Here is an 18,235-nt window from a genome sequence, read left to right as displayed (position 1 = left end):
ACCCTTTCACGCCGCCTGACCATGGGTATTATCTGCTTTAACTGGCCGTAAAGTACGTCTTCACACGCGCAAGGTCTTTCTACGAGTTCGAACTACATCCAACTGTTTCGTTTTAGTGAAAAAAGAAAAAAAAAGAGAGATCGATCCGTATCTCGAATGTCCGAAGTATTCTCAACGTTTAATGGGGTAACTTGAACATTTGGTAATCACAACTATATATCACTTAAGCCTATTTTAGCTTGAAACCTTTTCGTCGTTGCGTCTCGTTCTTTCCGACGATATTCTTATGAGAAAACTCGACGTTTATGTAACATTCTTATATTTAAATTTAGAATTTGAGGTGTTACGAATGTACATAACGTTTCATTGCCTTTTGCATGAAATGGTTAGGATGTATAATTGAAATTTATGTTCGAAAATTTGTATTACGAATTAGATTTTGTTGCGAAAGTTTCAGTTTGTCAGTTTATAGATTGGAACTTTTCAAGAAACATTTCGTTTCCAAATTTTGCATCAAATAAATTGAAATTGAACGACAATTTCGTTTGTAAATTTCGAAGTGGAAAGCTCAAACCTGAAACAAACGTCGAGATCGAAATACGAACGTCGTTTCCGAAATTTGATCCGGCGAGTTGAAATTCGGAATGAAAAGTTTCTTCGAAAAATGTCAACGACAGAATTTCAATGCAAAATACAAATTTCTCCGAAGAAATAAAAATTCGAAATTAAAATTCCAGATTTGTTCGCAAACGAACGTATTCTGCCGGTAATGTTTGTTCGTATTTCAAACAGCAAAATTTTTACAGCATAGAATCTGTAAAGATTCAAGTTCCTTTTTTAAAACATACGTGACCTATGGCAGGCCATCTTGTATTCGCTTATATTTGAATTGAAAATGAGACACACGTACGTGAATCACGTAAGGGTGGAAAGACCTGTATCTTTATGTCAACTCACGGTAAGAATGCAGAGCTTGATCCAAATCTCGTCCGCGTTCCAGCCAATTTTTATCTCGACTCGCGAATCAACGCACTGAATACCAACATCGTCTCTTTGTACTCAATTTTTGCATCACATCGACAATGACTTATATCGTTACGTTCGAACGAAGAAATATATTTTTACGTTAACATTTTGATAAAAATCGTTTAACATAATTTCATTTAGCATTGAAAAATTAAATTCAATTACAGTTGACACATTTTTAAATTCAATTGTATTTTGAACTAAATCGCTAAATTTTTCATTTGATCTCAGAATTAAAAATTTTATTGAAAGTTTCCAAAATTTGACTCGACCAGCAGCGTTAAAATTGTTAAAATTTAATTTTAATTGATATAAGATTTATATATTAAATTCGATGGCGCAGCTTGTAAATCATTTTAATTAATTTAATTCAAGATTGCGAACACGTTTTCCGGAAGAATGAGTGCTCGTAACAAGATCAGGTAGAAATTTCTCTTTTTATCGATAACTGGAAATGATATCTTTTTTTTTTTTCTGTATCGTTCGCACTTGACCGACTTTGCTGATGGCAATAAACGAGCGAAATCGTCGCTTTGCATAACGTCCATATACGAAGCATTTCCGTGATTATACAGGCGTGTTTAATGTGCAAGGGAGCAGTACCATTCGTTCGGGTAGACAAACGAGCTCTGTCGTGGATACTCTACTATTGCGTCACTTCAAGTGCGATGCGTAAGACTTTGCTCGACAAAGTCATTTCATCTCAAACTCGCTAGAGATTGTAGTTGCTTTAAAAGGAAAGAAGAAAATAAAAAACAAGATCTTAAAAATTAACGGTAAATTGCTACCGTTACATTATAAATAGACTACGACAGTTTCGAACAAATGATTTAATTGTACTCTTCAGGTACTTCGTTTTAGCATGTATTTTACGTTTTACATAATAAAAATTATAAACGGCGTTTATCGTTTAAGGTTCATTAAGTTACCCAGAGTAATTTTTGTATGAATGTAATATTTTTTACAGTGTCATTTACAATAAACAGCTACACGGAATTAAACGTACCTAGTATTTGTCCGATAGGAAGGTTCATAAATGTTACTTTTTTCAAGTTTGATCGCAAATGCAAACACCACGTTACTAGTATATTGCAAGAACGAAGCAACGCGTTTCAAAATGAGAGACTCTCATAAATAACGAAATAATTATGTTCAAGAGGCTAGAAATCTGAATGGCGAGTTAACTCGTCTCTCCAAGACAGCAGGTTTTCGAAAGCTTCAGTCTTGGAAATTATCGTACAACACCAACGATTCAGCCTTATATCCTTACATAAAATTTCTTTCGTTTCCTTCAAAATTTCGTAACGAAATCTCATTACAAAAACCCAACGAAGCATAAAAAGTTAGCCTCAAATCTACAATTAAAAGTAACTGTTTCCTCTGAATCGCGTCAGCAAAGTAGAAAAACTCGACGTTAATAGCCATCTAATGCAACAGTAGAGTACTAAAGGGTTCACGTTTGAGCTCAATTTCTTTCGAATTAAGATCGCAGCGAATGAGCAAATTTACGAAAGATCCTGTTGATTTTCGAGGTATTTCCGAGTCATCAGGCCTGGTAAATCGTTAAATAGCAAAAAACGAGGCGATTGCGAGAGCAACTTCACACGTAGCCAAGTAAGTGGAATGAGATAAAGGGTCGTTAGCGCGAACAGGGGGATTATTTAGATTGTTTTGCGATTGCATCGCGACTTCGGCGCAACTTGGCCGCTCTGTGCTCTATTATTCGAGCGAGCTTTGTTTCGAGTCGGCTAATATATTACGACATTCTCTAACGTAACATTCGCAGGGACCACGCCTATTCCTTCTCAACGAGCTGGTTTTCTTGCTAAATTAATTTCTTCTCTTCCTACCGGATTTACGCGTGGAACGCGAATCTGTAGAATCGCGTTGCAGAAGCGTCTGAAACTTTGTCTCGTGTTTTTCAAGGGGAATAGATTACGAAAATCGTAGCAATGGAAATGCATCTGTAATAGTCGAAAGTTTAATTCCTACTTGGGAATTGTGTCGAAATATATGTAACCGAGTCGAAATACAAACTTTTGTCCGTTCTATCGTTGGATAACAAAGATAATATCGTGTAACTGATTGTCCGATTGTCCAATCGACTATTAAAAAGCTAGCGTAAATCGCGTGTAAAGAATCAAATGTCGATAAATCTAAGACAAAGATAAATCACTTTAAGATCCATGACCTGCGTGGAAGATGCAGACATCGAGCGAAATCTGATTTGGAGGAAAAATATCGCGTTTGTCGATGCTTCGTAAAGTAGTTAAAATTTATCCTAAATTCGAGGCAATTCAGCGAAGAAGGGCAATTTGTGGCCCTTGCAGAAAGCTCGAAGGTTAACAGAGAACGTTTCCAGATAAAATCACGTTACAACTTATTGTTCGTATAAAATACGAGAAATTCGATAAGCCGAACCTAATCGAAAGCAAAAAATCCATATCGGATGATCTTCCTGCGTAAAGTACTCGAAAAAGTTAGCTTTCCTGAGAAACAAGCTATCCAAATTCAAAATCCTTCGGACTAGTCCTTCGGAAAATTCGCGTCACGGCTAATAACCTATACAAAGTATTAACAAACGCGATAATTATGAGAGCCAAGTTTAATGCAAACTAAAGAATCCACATGGAACTCGACGGCTCCATAACTCAATAACCTCTCGCTACATTTTCCACTATAAAATACCGTAACTAAATTAAAAAGATCTGTCCATAGGAGCATGGGAGAAAATACGCGGAGAGGTGAACATTCCTACGAAATAAAGTAAATGCAAATTCAAAATCATTCGAAACCGCAATCGCAACCGCGCGTCACGAAATCGAATCTCTCGATGCATCGACAACCGCGACTCGAGCCGCGAGTCCTCGCGGCCGACCGGAAGTGTCCGCAAGAGACCGAGGCATCCTTTCGCCGGCACGTGGACGCATCGCCTCGCCACCCTCTCTTCTCCTCCAAGGAAAAACGTGGAGAGGATCGTTTGATCGAGGTGGGAGCGTCGTGGCGCACGGGTAACGCAGTAGGAGGACGAGGGCTTTTGCCCGGAACGAAAGAAGAGGCGCGGGTGGGAGATAGATATAAGGGCATCGTTTCGGAATAACGGCTATCAGTGAGTATCGCGCTGTTTTCGCATCACACGGCAACACACGGGACACGCAGCATCGACCACAATGCCGAAGGTACGACGGGAGAACCGGAAACCGGAAACCGCCGGGACCGTGTGCGCGCGTGACACCGTGCAAGTTTTTCTTTCGGACATCTATGTAGCCTCTTTCGTTGATCCTGCTTTAATTCTCGTGTTTCTTACGATCTCTTCACCCTTTGAATAATTGGAATGTACGTTGTATGTCGGGTCAGCCAGGAGCTAACGTTTGGTTCGATTAATTAAGGGATGCTTGTGCGTATTCTTCCTCTGAAAGAAGTTTCAAGATGAAATAGTAAGGAAAGGGATATATTGGTTTTCGAAGGAAGTTGATATCGTTCGGTACAGATGGTATTTTAACGTGGTAGGTTAGTTTGCGGCATCTTTCGAAGATTCCTTTACATCCGATGCTTCGATTCTCGTGTTTTCTAGTTCTACGCACCATCGATAGTTAGAATAGTTGGAATATCTGTATATTGTCAAGGGGCCAGGAAATAATGTTTGGTTGGAACGGCGAAGGGACGGTTGTGTGTATTTTTCTTCTGAGAGAAGTTTCAAGATGGAAAGGTGTAAGGTGAGAGATGTATGACTGGTTAAAGATGTTATTACATAGTTATCGTATAGTGTAGGTGCTATTTCGTACGGATGGTACGCTTATGCTTTAATTTTCGTGTTTCGTACTATCTGCTTCTGCACCCTCTCGATAATTGGAATATACGTCGCTCATAATACGTTAACTCAAATTAGGTACTTTCCACTGCTTTTATCTTTTATCCACTTCCTCGTGAATCTGTTACTTGAATCGTATCATACGACATGCCTTGCAACGTAAAATAGTATTAACATCGATTAATTGTATATTAACGTTAAGTAATTTAATATTAAAATTGAAGTAAAATCTGTTAGAGTTTTGCGATAAATGTAACGAGTAGGCGTCCTAATATTTATAGCTGGCAGTTTATTGCTCTGCACATTGGTTGGATGGATAGGTAAATAATAGTTGGCAAATGGTCAGCCAAGAAAAGATGTTCTCCTCGACCAGTTGAGAGATGTTTATGTGTGTTCTACCTCTGAGAGAAATTCGAAGATAGAAGGGTAAGCCGTGGGATATATAACTTGCTTTTCGAGGAAGTTACAGGTGTTATTAATAGGTGCTGTACATTGCAGGTGATATTTTGTCCGGTGACAGCTCTATTTATGGTGGTTTTGGAAGGTTTCTTTATGCTTAAACGGAAGTTTCTGTGAAAACGAGTGTTTCATCGATGGAAGTCGTTCGATAGTATTTTTGGAAAGTTTCTATGTAGTAAGGAAGTGTTTAAAACTTAATTAAACCGTCGGTAAACGATTTAACGAGAAGCTCTTCTTTTTTAAAAAAAAAGTTATATACTTTTTTATACGTATATACTTTTTTATACCGTAGAACGATTGAAAAAGTACATTTCCTCGTACCAGAAAAGATAGAATAAAAGTTTACAATCATTCGCTTTAAAAAAAAGATGAAAAATTTTCCAAAGGTTCTCTACTCGATATTGGAATTCCATTTATACATTTTTATAAAAAATACGATTCTTTGATCGCGTATTGAAAAGACGATGACCTCGAGAGAGATCTATTCACCGCGGTACCAAGGGCTTGATCCTTTTTTTTGTCGGGGAGTCGATATGTTTCTGTATAACGTTTTGTGGTCTACGATCCGCAGGCGAAATACGGAAGCGGTATAGCTACTTCCGTGGATTTGTATTAGTTTACGGAGCAAGGTCGACGCGAGAAAGTGAAAAAGGACACTTTTCTCGGGAAGGGAAGAGCTCGTGAAGCGACGCGAAAGACGAAACTCGAGAAACTTTCTCGAGCCATACGATGACTTTCCAAGTTCCCCTCGCGTTGATCTTGTTGCCGCCGAAAAACGTTTAACGACTAAGGACTTTTAACGAGAGTGTCGTTTAGCCAATAGTCGAGGTAAACCGAAACGATCGACGAGTTATAAACGGAAACTGGTGTTTATGGCGAGGAAGATCGAGTCGCTAAATATATCGTTGATCTCGTTGATCGTGTGATTTGTGAATCAGCTTTGCTTTGCTTTCGATCGAGTTTGGATCGTCTTTTATTTGGGATCAATGTCAATATACACTTTTGGTAACGGCAAAGATGTTCTAAGTTAGGGGCTGACTTTAATTTATCAATTTTGAACCGTAGCCATCTTCAGATACAACGTTTTAGGTTGTGTTTTATCATTGATTTAAAATAATTGTTTATATATAGCGTTAGTAAAATTTTCTTGTTTTATATTAAAGGGTGCCTTTTATTCGTTATCTCTAAATTCTATAATTATTTAGACGATACTATGTAGCATGCTGTTATGTAGCATTGGAAGACACTACAGAAATTCATTTTTGACGGGACTTTGAGTTTTACATAACGTACTAGTTTTTTAATTTGAGATAAATCTTAAGTTACAGTAAGCTTGACTTTTGGTTACTTATACAGCAAAGTAGCATGCATGCTTTCTATATATTTATTTTGTGTTTAGCTCTTTTTTTTGCTTAATTTATTATCAGTCATAATAAGTTTCTACAGATTCAACGAGAATTCATTTCCGTGTAAATTTAATAGTCGTCGTTTCTTCTAACATTTTTACAAGGAAAAATCGACAAAAAGATGTACCGATATCTTGTAAATATTCCGTAGTTTATCAAGAATTTTTTCGCTGATATCCGAGTTATTTTCTTCTTACTATTACTTGAATTCTTGAACCAGATTTTGATACGAAAGGTCACGAACCCGTGATTCTGCGTTAGCGTCATACGGCATTCGCGAATTTCTCTTCGAAATTTTTCGAGCAAACTACAACGATATAAATAGATCAGCACTCGCATAATACTGCTACCTTATCGTTAAAATTGCGTTCACATCGTCTATATTAGCTCGATGAAATGTCCGCCATAATCTCGTTTGTTTTACGAGCTTCTGATATACTGCGTGCTCGTGGAAAAATTGTTGTAATAGCTCGTGCCCTGGGAATCGAGCCTCCGATCGAAAAATCTAATTTGATGGGTTGTCGACTTCGTCCATAGCAAGGAATCGTGTATAAGGAAAGATTTTCTGCTTACGCTCGAGAATTCTTTCGATAATCCCTTAGAAATTACGATCTATACTCTAGGCAGCTTCTTACGTTTATTGAAAGCTTTCTGAATCCGAAAAATTAGGTCGCACGTGAAGATACATATGCAAATGCGTTGGAAACGAATGGATTGGCTATTTACTCTCTGTTAGCTTCTCTATAGAAACGATGATAGCAATTGTACATTGTTCTTTATGCCGCGCAAGATAGTAGAGAAGAACGTGAAAATTGGCTAACCTAAATTATACGGTGGTTATCGCTTCGTGAATCTAATGTTTTAAGAAAAGGAAAATTCCTTGCCTCGTTTCTAAATTTCAAGTCACTTAATTCTAAAGAAATTTTAAAGGAAAATGAGTTTTACTATACTTCTAAACGACTATGATTCTTTAAAATTATTGTCACGAAGCAGGCAAAGATGTTTCATCGTTGATCCAATGATTTAAGAAAAGAAAAATTTATAATGACGCGCAAAAAGATATTCTTCCTCGATTTTTAAGAATTCTAGAGAAAGAGAAGCTTCGTTATACATTTTAATTGAAAATAAGCTTTAAAATAATAGTTGTAAAATTGTTGGACGAATTTATAACAGCTGTTCCTATGGTGTGAAAAATTCTGTAAAATTTTGACTAGGATTTAATCAGCACGGTCGTATTGTTAATTAAGAAGTCAATATAAATTTCAGTTTCAGATTCTATGTCTTTTATGCGCGACGATTGCAGTCAGCCACGCAGTGGTCTTAAGCGGTTATGACGGCGGCCATGGAATCTCATACGCGGATTACGAGGGTCTAGAAGGATACTCAGGATCTGCTGTTCAATACGAAGGACACGCTGTTCTACCAACAGTAGCGGTTCCGGTTCACGCGGTTTCCGCCTCGCCTGTTCAAGTTGCAGCGACCCTCGATCATGGATCTCACGGATACGATCATCATGCTGATCACGAACACGATTACTATGTAAGCAATCGTATTTTTCATTACGTTTATCCTTATATCGAACTAATTACTTAAAAATAAATATTCCATCGTTCATTTCACCCTTATAATTATCACCGTGGAACGAAATTTTTACGGGTAAAATCTTTAATCTTTGTCGGAAGAAAAATTTCCATTTGCCTGCGGCGACAAAAAGTTTTATTCTTAAAAGAAGGAAGATCATTTTTTGCAAGATAAAAATTACAATATCCTCGAAAAAGTAAGAAAATTTTGTTCTTAAAACAAAACAAAAAGATCATCTACAAAACCGCTTTTGAAAAGAAGAAGAGAAAATCAGAAGAACAAACGAAGATTTGTAGTTCGTTTCGATTTACATTTCGACTCGATAATTATTTATTGAATTATATAGCTGTCATTTTGTTCCACAACCTTTCTTCATCTTTCACGCAATTTCAATATTCCATCCTTCCAGAAGCTCTCAGGTTTTTCGGCGAAAAACTTTTCAACGTGATTTTTCCTGTCGACCAAATTCCTTAAAAATCGGAAGGAACTTTCCAAGCAAACCAATATTTTAACTTAATATCTTTCGTACCATTCGCTTGCAATTAAGATCAGATTACAAACGATGCAGAAAACAAGTTATAGTAAATTACGCCATCAGCGATAGTCGATCACCAGATAAGATACTAATTATCGGCCATCTGTACTTGGAATCGCGTATCGTATCGCAAATAGTTCAGAGCACGAAGCGTGACGTTCGCCTCGCCTCTATGTTAATTGAAATTCCAGCCTGTGAAAAGCAGTGCTTGGCATAAGAACTTCTTCCGCGACGTATCTCATTGTCGCGAACGTTTCCGCGACGCTTTCTCGTAACGATCGCTCGTTAGAGATCGTTTGAACGTCCGTCGCGTGGAAAATCGCTTATGAAATTTCGTTCCATTCAAAATACACGGCAGCTACTTTTGGAGAAATTTAGATGTTGAAATTACGTAATTTCGTCTTTATATTTCGATATCGTTCTCGTTTCAGAAAACAAAAAGAATTTCTAATGTTTCAAGAAGATGTTTGACGTAAAATTGAAACGAGAAATTACGCATCTCAAATACGACCTCTCCTTACTTTGTCCAAAAAGACATTTTTTTCATCGTAGAAAGATATAATTTGGTCGAAATTGATAGAAATTTAATGGCAATTTGTGGTGTATGAAATCTTTTTTGACTCGTGGTATTGGATTCGCTATTTAATATCGTTTTGCGACAGAAATTTATAAATAGTTGAATGATAAATAGAAATTTACCAAGAAATTATAAATAGACATTTATCAACAAATTATAAATAGAGATCTATTGGCACAATCTCGAAGAATTTATTTTATCTAGGCTTGGTATCGGTACCACTGTACGCCAGCGATTTATAAATAGAAAACTTGATTAAATTAAGCGGAAAATCATCAACAACTTATAAATACAAATAGAAATAAAAATAGAAATTCATTGGAAAATTACAGACAGAAACTCTTACTTATGAATAAATTATTTATTAACAAAATATAAATAGAAATTTCTTCTTTTCTATTATAGGCTCATCCAAAATATACTTTCAACTATGGCGTTCACGATCCTCACACAGGGGATGTGAAGACTCAGCACGAAGTTCGTGATGGTGACGTGGTTCACGGATCTTATAGCGTCAACGAGCCTGACGGTAGCGTCAGAATCGTCGAATACACTGCCGACGACCATAATGGCTTCAACGCAGTGGTTAAGAAAGTCGGACCAGCGATACACCCTAAACCAATTCCCGTAGCAAAATACGTTTCGCCGGCGTACTACAATAGTTACGAGGAATACGAAAAGCATCATTATTAATCGTATGAATATATTCGAGTGATGGATGAAGAAACAAAAAAAAAAAAAAAATGCAGGAACAGGGTTAGAAAGAATTTATTTAAGTGAGACGTGTCGACGATTAACCCCTCGTTTTATGGTATCGAATTTGTGATAGACTATGGTTGAAATATTAAAAAAAAAGGACTATTTCAGCATCCTATAGGATCTATGGTATAGATAATATGTAGATTTCCGACATTTTCATTGCTACCGATGCACATGTTGCGTCGTTTCAATCGTTCAAGCAACGTTAACCGACGTAATTGTTCTTTTCCGTGCATTTCGATGCAGCGATCGAAGAAATAGAGAAAAGGCGGCGAAGTGTATCGAGATAAATATTATTGTTTGAAATAAAGACATTTTTTATGAGAAAGAGGAGATGCGTAATTCCAAAGGTGGAGCAGTATTTTTCAACACCGAGCGTGTTATATAAATACGTATATTATAATACGAAAATAAATTAATAATTAATCAATGCTGCGTTATCGTTGATAATTCGTCATTCTCTATAATTTCTGCCATTTTTTCCCAAAAGTCTTTTATTATGTCCCGAGAAGATTTCCTTTGAATTTGTCTCAAATTCAGACCTTGGAAGAAATTTCTTACGAACTGAGTAAACGTATCGCAGGTAAATTATTAAATCATAAGGCAAGGGGTTAACCGATTCGAGTCATCCACGTTTTCGAACGTTGACTTTTCCGATTAATTCCAAATGGTTTCTATAATGAAATCGCGGATATTCGTACAAACTGGTATTTAGTCGTAAACACAACTAAAGAAATGGATATTTCATCTGCTAGATATTATAACGAGAATTATATTTTGGATATTTCGAAGGTGTAAAAAAAATATCGCAGTACAAACATAAGGTACGAAAACATGAAATATACAGATGCGTATTTATGGGAAATTTAATGGCGCAGAAATGCTGAAAACAGGTTTCTCATAAATGAATAAATATCCGCGGTGTAATTATATTTTAATCGCTAGAGGTGCTTGGAGATGGAAAGCGTGCCAAAAAGACGGGCCAAGAAATGGTAAATTATTCATCGTCCAAGGTATATGAGTGTCTCCGAAGGAATTTGATCTTCCTCGCGAAACTTAAAAAAAGAGAAGAAATGCTCATAACAAAAACATGTTCCCAGGAGAAATTTCCATTCGAAGAAACGAGTTTCCAGCTGACGACCCTCCGAATTATCGGGAGGATATGTAAACGAGTGTTTACTGTTCGTTAATCGGTAGAAAGTGCCTCGGGGCGAAAAACGATTTGCTCGTGTACTTGAACAGTAGCGAAACAACTTTCCATTCTGTTTTATCCGATGATTTTGCCAAGAAATTCGATGAAAAATAAATTCTTCGTGATTGGATAACAGACACCAGGGACGCGAGAAAGGGAATCGAGTTGATAATCATTTGGCTGAACGCTCTAAAAAAAGAATTATCGTACTTTGTTATACTTTCTTTGGTAGTTCATAGAAATTAGAGACGTTTGATCGAAGCTACCGGGAGAAATGTAGAATTTTAATAGGCGAGGAACTTTTTATAATTTTATTTAAGAAGAAAGAGCCGGGAAGAAATTTACGAATATTTCGTAATAAATATTATGTTACATTATTAAATAAACAACCAGGTGATTGGAAATTTAATTAACGAGATTTCCAATTGACGAAAATGTTAATTACTTAGATTTTTTCGAATATTTTCATTTATTTCCTGTAAATTTGCTGTTTTCCAATCATTTCGTCTGTGCTGCAAATGGTTTTATTTATTTGCTGTGTATTTGTTCGTGAATAAGTGAATAAGAAAAGAATATCATTGTTTTCTGAAGGAAGAATTGTACCTGTCGCTTCGCTACCTGAGCAAAAAATCTGGAAGATCGCAATTTTTCAATGTTCGAGGAGAAAATTTCTTAGAACAATTTCCGAACAAATATAACCAGTATATAGGTAATAGGTAAAGTAACCAATAGGTTATAGGTAATATAACCATAAGAATAATCAGTAGGTACCCTTGTATTTATAGACGGCAATGTACTTATCTTACTTCTGTCATATAATTTAAATTATGATTATTTAAGTTAACTTATGCACGATATATACTTATATATACATAGAGATACATTACAGACTGCTAGTTCCAATATCAAGAAGAAAGCAGAAGATACGAATCACAGCGAATGTTATTTACAGAATAATGATTTAATCACCGCGAATCTGTTCGACAAACAACATCTTTCCTGTTCGTCGCTCAAGAAAGGCTTCCTTGAAATTAATATTCCCTGACTGACCAAAGTAAAAAAAAAAAAAAAAGAAAGAAGAGAAAGAATGGGTACAAACGTAATCGAGGAAAAGCAGTTCAGACACCATCTAAACCATCAACGTCAAAAGTGTTTTATTACACCGACACTTTATTTCATCTTTAATTAATCTCGTTATCGCGATATTCCGCATTAAGCGCTCTCCCGAGTGCAGCACCATTTTCTTCGTTTATTCGATAGTTATCTTGCGTTTCTATGCCCATGATCTCCTCTACTGCATATGTATATGCCTCTGTAGATTATATTCCTACATACGTATCTATGTTCGAATATTTATGTTGATTTTATTATTCATCAACGAACAGCCGAGTATTCTAATTACGAATTTTCTCAAACGGAAGTGTACAAAATTAGAAGCGTACCGACGATGTAATTAGTAATCTCGATGCTCATTGCGCTCATTCTTTCTATTATCGTTGGTCATTTATTTTGCACCTCCGTAGAATCGTTTTATATTACTTACGTTTATGTTACAGTGAGAGTTAAAAGTGGCGCGAAATTTATTCCAGAATTCTTGTACTTACGAAAGGTCCACGTATTTTTTTTTACCATTGTATTTACTTTTTAACGATACGCTTATGATTCTCGAAACTTAATATGTACGGTTAACGATCAAGTATATTAGCAATCTGAATATCTAACAAATATTCAGCCTTTGAACCATAATTTTTCATTATAGACTCAGCTTGTAATTTCGAAACAATTAGACTGACAGTATGTGGTAGAATGATAATCACGTGACAAAAATAGATTTCGAATTATTTCTGTTTTCAGTGATGTTTAATTGTAGATCAAATGTACCGATATCGATATCTAGTAATGCTTCGATACTTGTATAATTAACTTTTAACAAATATACCGACATATATATATAACGACGTAGATAAGATCGTATCTTATCTTGTAAAAAATAAAAGAAAAAAGATAGAATTGAAATAGACAAAGTACCCAGAATATTATAACGATATTTCTACAATAAATTTCTATCTAAATTTCTTTTTCAAATAATAAAATTCCTAACATCAAAAGGGCTTACAGTTCAAACGAGGAAGATTCGCAGAACTTGGTAGTAAAATTTTTAATATTGGAAGGTGAAATGCCATCAAATAAAAAAATTACGCCTATATAGAATAAGAAAAGCGTATAACAAGAATGACTTACCCATGATTCTTTGAAGATCTTGTTGGCAATGATACTGGTGCTCTCGAACATGTCCTTTCCTGGGCCAGAAGCAAAACACATCTCCTTTTTTCTGGGGCAAGTGTATTGCTCGGAACAGTTATCGCCAGAAAATTCACATTTCGGGCCACGTGTGTTCGGTGAAACATCGCCAAGATTACTGGAGGCGAAGGCTGCTACGAATTGGCCCTGATTTCAAGGAATTTGTGTTACAACTCCTCGCAAAATCCACAATTGTATTCTTCTTTCGTATTAACACAATTACTTGGACTCGTGAAATCATAAAGAAAAAGAGAGAAAGAGAATGGAAATTGTCGATTTGGACAGAATAATTTTAGAGATCGATACAATTTTGTATTCTGATCGCGGCTGATTACAAACAGTAATTAACTGTACGAGCTGTAATTATAATATAATCGAAGATCGCGATAGAAAAATATAAATCGCATTTTTATGTCTTTTATATGAAACTGATCCTAAAATTCAATTTTATAAATCTTATCTTTCTTATGGCTTATAGTATGGAAACCATACGAACAATTTAACATTCCGAGATAAACCGCGTGTCTTTCATACAGATAACCTGTGAAATCCGCTACGGGTGATTATGCTTATTTACAATATAGCTGTGCTCTGAATATATAAGTTCTCTGAATTCACCATATTTGTATGTATTTCTTGTTTCGTCGTTGCATATTCTTTTTTTCTTTCTCTCTATTCCGCAAATATAATAGGTCGACATTCTATGGATTCAATATATTAGGAAATTTTTAACAAGATATATTCGTAATACTTATTTAAAATATATTTATCGTCAATTTGAAATACATTTTAAATAAACTCTAAATTATTTAAATGTTGTAGATATAAATTGAATGATTAATAGAATTATGCAACGTGTATATGTACATATACACAACGAATATAACGCAATGGATAATGAGGATAATCCCTTTATAATCCTCGAGATTATGTTTTCTTGTGGGCTTTAAGGTATAAACCATATCTTTCTTCGTTCTATAATTTAATTGGATAAAAATGACGAAGGAACGTTATTGCTTTCTAACACAATTTATTATGAAAATATAAAAGGATAGGAATTGAGAAAATATATTATTTGTAACTCTCGAACCAAGATTATCGAGTATGGATCTATTGATTAAAAAATACCAAATGCAACTTGGATCGAGAAAAAGTTAATAATAATCACTTTACTAATGTCTTCCTACATATCTGAGAAATTGAACTAACTGAGAAACCATTGCTAAATATGGCTCGAAGTATTCTTAGAAATTTATCTAAAAACTAGCTAAGCAGTAGACGAATGAATTCTTAATTTTCCTAAGTAGCTTAATAGTATTCCATACCGAATTAATATGGCATCAAATTATTTCTAAATTAATAATTAACTTTAATACTCAAAACGCTTACCTTGCCAGGCAACGAATCGTTATTCATAATTTTCTCGAAAAGAATCGAGGCATAGCCAACGTTATCACTGGACAATAGATGATTAGTATTATTCATACTAGTTGGATGGATCGCGAACCAATTAATTACACCCAATCGCTTGTTGTCAGCTCCGATAAATTGTATTTGTGTCATAATCTTATCCACATCGTACTTGTATCTGTTACATTAGAAAATGAATTTAATCGTTAATGAAATGAAAGAAAAGCATGGAAAAGGAAAAAAATAATTTGATCGTTAAAATATGGACATTTACTTGTCTCTCTCTGCTTTTGGATTGTTTAAATAAGCGGATGGACTTCTATTAATGTTCACACCATGAACTTCTCCATGGGTGATGAATATTCTGCCTGGAACTATGTCATAGTGAGCACGTTGAATACTCTGTAAGATTTATACGATATTTATCGATCGGATGATCATATGATAAAACATTTATTAATATAGGAAATACAAATCTATTATAATATGTGTTATAACATTAGCTTTTTAATTTTCTCATTTCATTCTTCAAGATTGTAAATTGAACTTGATCATTCGAAGATTCATAGTTAAGTATAAGGAGAATGAAAAATTGACGTGTTTCTATAATATATAAAATTTAACAACGTTATACGATGATGATAAAGATTTAATCGTGTAGGTATTTTTAATCCGAAGAAATTACCTTCGTGATTCCCTTGACCATAGCATCGAAGGTCTGTTGAACGAAACCGAATGTCGTAATATCGAACAACATGTGCAACATGAATCCACCGGGTGTGGAGTGCGAGTGAGTTGCACTGATCATCACATTTTTCTCCGTGTATAGGCTGCCAAACTCTTTTTCAAGATTCTGCAACACCTGTAACAACCAACATATTTTATCAGCAACACAAACTTTTACAACTTGTATAAATCCAATAAGTAAAAATTATTGAAACTTTATTTCCAAGTAGAACACTTTGAAATGAATTGAAAACGAAGCGTCGCATAAAGAAATTTTACCTTACGTTTCTCACTTATTTTTTCACGTAGAATCTCCCCTTGTTTATTATGCTACGATTACTAGGATACCTTGCATGTACAAACACAAATGTATGTTACACGAAAATGAAGAACAAAGAGAAATAATAAAATAAGATAAATATACGAAGAAAGATTCCGAGAATATTGTAGCTCTTTCTAATAAATAATTTCGATTTAAACGAACATTCATTGATATCTCCTTAGAAATCGCTTTTTAATTATTATCGATTTTAAATCGAGTTTATTTTTAAATTACTATCGAACAATGTCTCGATGGAAAACATTTTCACTGCTTATCTATCTCAACTTTTTTAATTATCATCGATAAAAGGACGAAAGATGCGGATAAATACAGTTAATCAGACGAAACGATAGATTTGACTTGCGAACTTTGTGTTCGAAAAATGGCAGAAAATTTCTATTTATTTTTCTATTTGTATGAAAGAAGGAAGATGAAAGGATGCAAGTGGAATTACCGTTTGACGAACGCCGTTTCCTATCATGGCGCTATCCACGCTGACGAAGACGAACCTCTCCTCGCCATCGTCGATGATGAATGCGCGGGAGAATGTTCGAAGATGGATTCCTGATCCTTTTTGATCGATCTTCGCGTAGCCCATCTAGAAAACAAACAATCCTCGTGAAACACTGTACAAATACAAGGAACACGACTCTGCGTCGCTTCTGTCGGTCGTTTATTGCTCAACTCCGTTGCATAATTCGTTCCAACTCACCGATATCCGTCGAATGAGAATTATTTTTCGTTCTATACAATTGAATTGGATGTGCACAGGATATAATGCGTATAATATAAAGATATAATGCAAGCATATACGAAATATGCAAAATAAAATACTATTGACAATAGTTGGAGGATAAACAGGATGTTTATCTAGGTTCTATTTCTTTAATGACGCGCACAAAGATATAAATTCGCTCTCTAGTAACGAGCATCTTGTAATATCAACATATTATAATTTCTATGCTAAATACTTGTTCGAACATGATACTTTCGCGGGATACTTACAAAAACAATTTCAGCGGCGGGTCCTGTAGCATCTGCTCTGCCCACCCCGATGCTGTAAGACGCGATGGCGCCGGGCACCGCAAGCTGGACCAGCCATATCGTCAGCAACGCAAGGATTCTAAAGCGTCCAACTGCCGGTGCCTCCATTCAGTTTTTCTCTGCCGCCAGTCTGATCGCGCTGAAATCAAATAAACCACTGTTTTCGATCGCTGTTTCAACTTGACTTAATATTATCGTCCATTCAGCGATAAGCGAGCATACCACCAAAACAGAATTTTTTTCCATTTCCTCGCTTCCAAGTCGTACTAAACTCGTTAAACGCATCTTGTTTCAACATAGAATATTATCGCACGTTAGAGATTGTCGTATCTGAGTAACGATATCAATGATTTGAAAGAAAATGCGCGAAAGAAAGTAGGTGAACTTCGATTTAAATGGTTTGTTTGTATCGCGTACGCAAACTGGAATGTCGAAATAACATTAACTCGTGATCGTCGATCGTTGCAACAAGATGCGCAAGGTGCATAAGCAAGATTTTTTAGATATTTTTACGCGTACGTTATTATTCGATTGCCTGATTGTTTTTTACGCGCCAATTCGTAAGAAAACATTTTACGCGAATAAACCTCGCGCAGAAAATTTCACGTATGTTATATTTTAATGGTACATAAAATGCGTAAAATAAACATTATATGTCGGGTTATCATTGGGGTTAGCGGCGTACAACGAGTCTGCGTGAATTGGCTATCGTTGTTAGATACTATAGATGATATTTTACTGATACAAATATAATTATTACAGAGTTTAACGAGTAATAGCGACGATTAGATAATCGCTATGTCGATGACAATGAATTTGGGTTGGATAACGAATCGACGGTCAACGGGATGACGAATGCGATTCCTGCAACAGTCTAAGTCGAACTCAACTTACTGATCCAAGATTCGGGCGTGTCTCGACGTACTCGTCAACAGTACAAGTAGAACTAATCCGATTAAATCTCAATCCAAGTGGAACTGCCCTTATATACTCCTCTCTGTACCTCTCTGTGCGCCTCTCGGGTCAATCTTAGTTTTTAAGGAGAGCTATTTAATTACTCCGTACCTCTGTTAGGTACACGTCCCT

At 35.6% G+C, this 18,235-nt stretch overlaps 2 protein-coding genes across 3 annotated transcripts in view; one reads left to right on the top strand and one right to left on the bottom strand.

Annotated features, from left to right (window-relative positions):
• Positions 1 to 18,235, bottom strand: part of CDase (neutral ceramidase) — a 45,581-nt gene that overhangs the window by 17,558 nt on the left and 9,788 nt on the right. For both annotated transcript variants that reach the window (XM_033342178.2, XM_033342188.2), the window contains exons 2-7: positions 17,111 to 17,288; positions 16,560 to 16,703; positions 15,743 to 15,919; positions 15,332 to 15,459; positions 15,037 to 15,235; positions 13,588 to 13,794 (exon numbers count right to left, since the gene is read on the bottom strand). In XM_033342178.2, the coding sequence (XP_033198069.1) occupies positions 13,588 to 13,794; positions 15,037 to 15,235; positions 15,332 to 15,459; positions 15,743 to 15,919; positions 16,560 to 16,703; positions 17,111 to 17,257 (1,002 nt within the window). In that variant the 5' untranslated portion in view covers positions 17,258 to 17,288. The remainder of the gene's footprint in view (positions 1 to 13,587; positions 13,795 to 15,036; positions 15,236 to 15,331; positions 15,460 to 15,742; positions 15,920 to 16,559; positions 16,704 to 17,110; positions 17,289 to 18,235) is intronic.
• Positions 4,098 to 10,584, top strand: CPR6 (cuticular protein 6). The gene is made up of 3 exons (XM_033342203.2): positions 4,098 to 4,205; positions 7,969 to 8,241; positions 9,801 to 10,584. Exons 1-3 carry the CDS (start codon positions 4,197 to 4,199, stop codon positions 10,086 to 10,088), a joined length of 570 nt encoding a protein of 189 aa, XP_033198094.1. The 5' UTR covers positions 4,098 to 4,196; the 3' UTR covers positions 10,089 to 10,584.

This window comes from Bombus vancouverensis, chromosome 13 (genome assembly GCF_051014615.1).
Source record: "Bombus vancouverensis nearcticus chromosome 13, iyBomVanc1_principal, whole genome shotgun sequence".
In the NCBI taxonomy this organism is placed as follows: Eukaryota; Metazoa; Arthropoda; class Insecta; order Hymenoptera; family Apidae; genus Bombus; species Bombus vancouverensis.
This window is presented reverse-complemented; position numbering and strand designations above follow the sequence as displayed.

Excerpts from the sequence above, each read along its gene's own strand:
- CPR6 (XM_033342203.2), top strand. Across the intron at positions 8,242-9,800 it reads ATCACGAACACGATTACTAT|GCTCATCCAAAATATACTTT; the intron begins GTAAGCAATCGT and ends TTTCTATTATAG.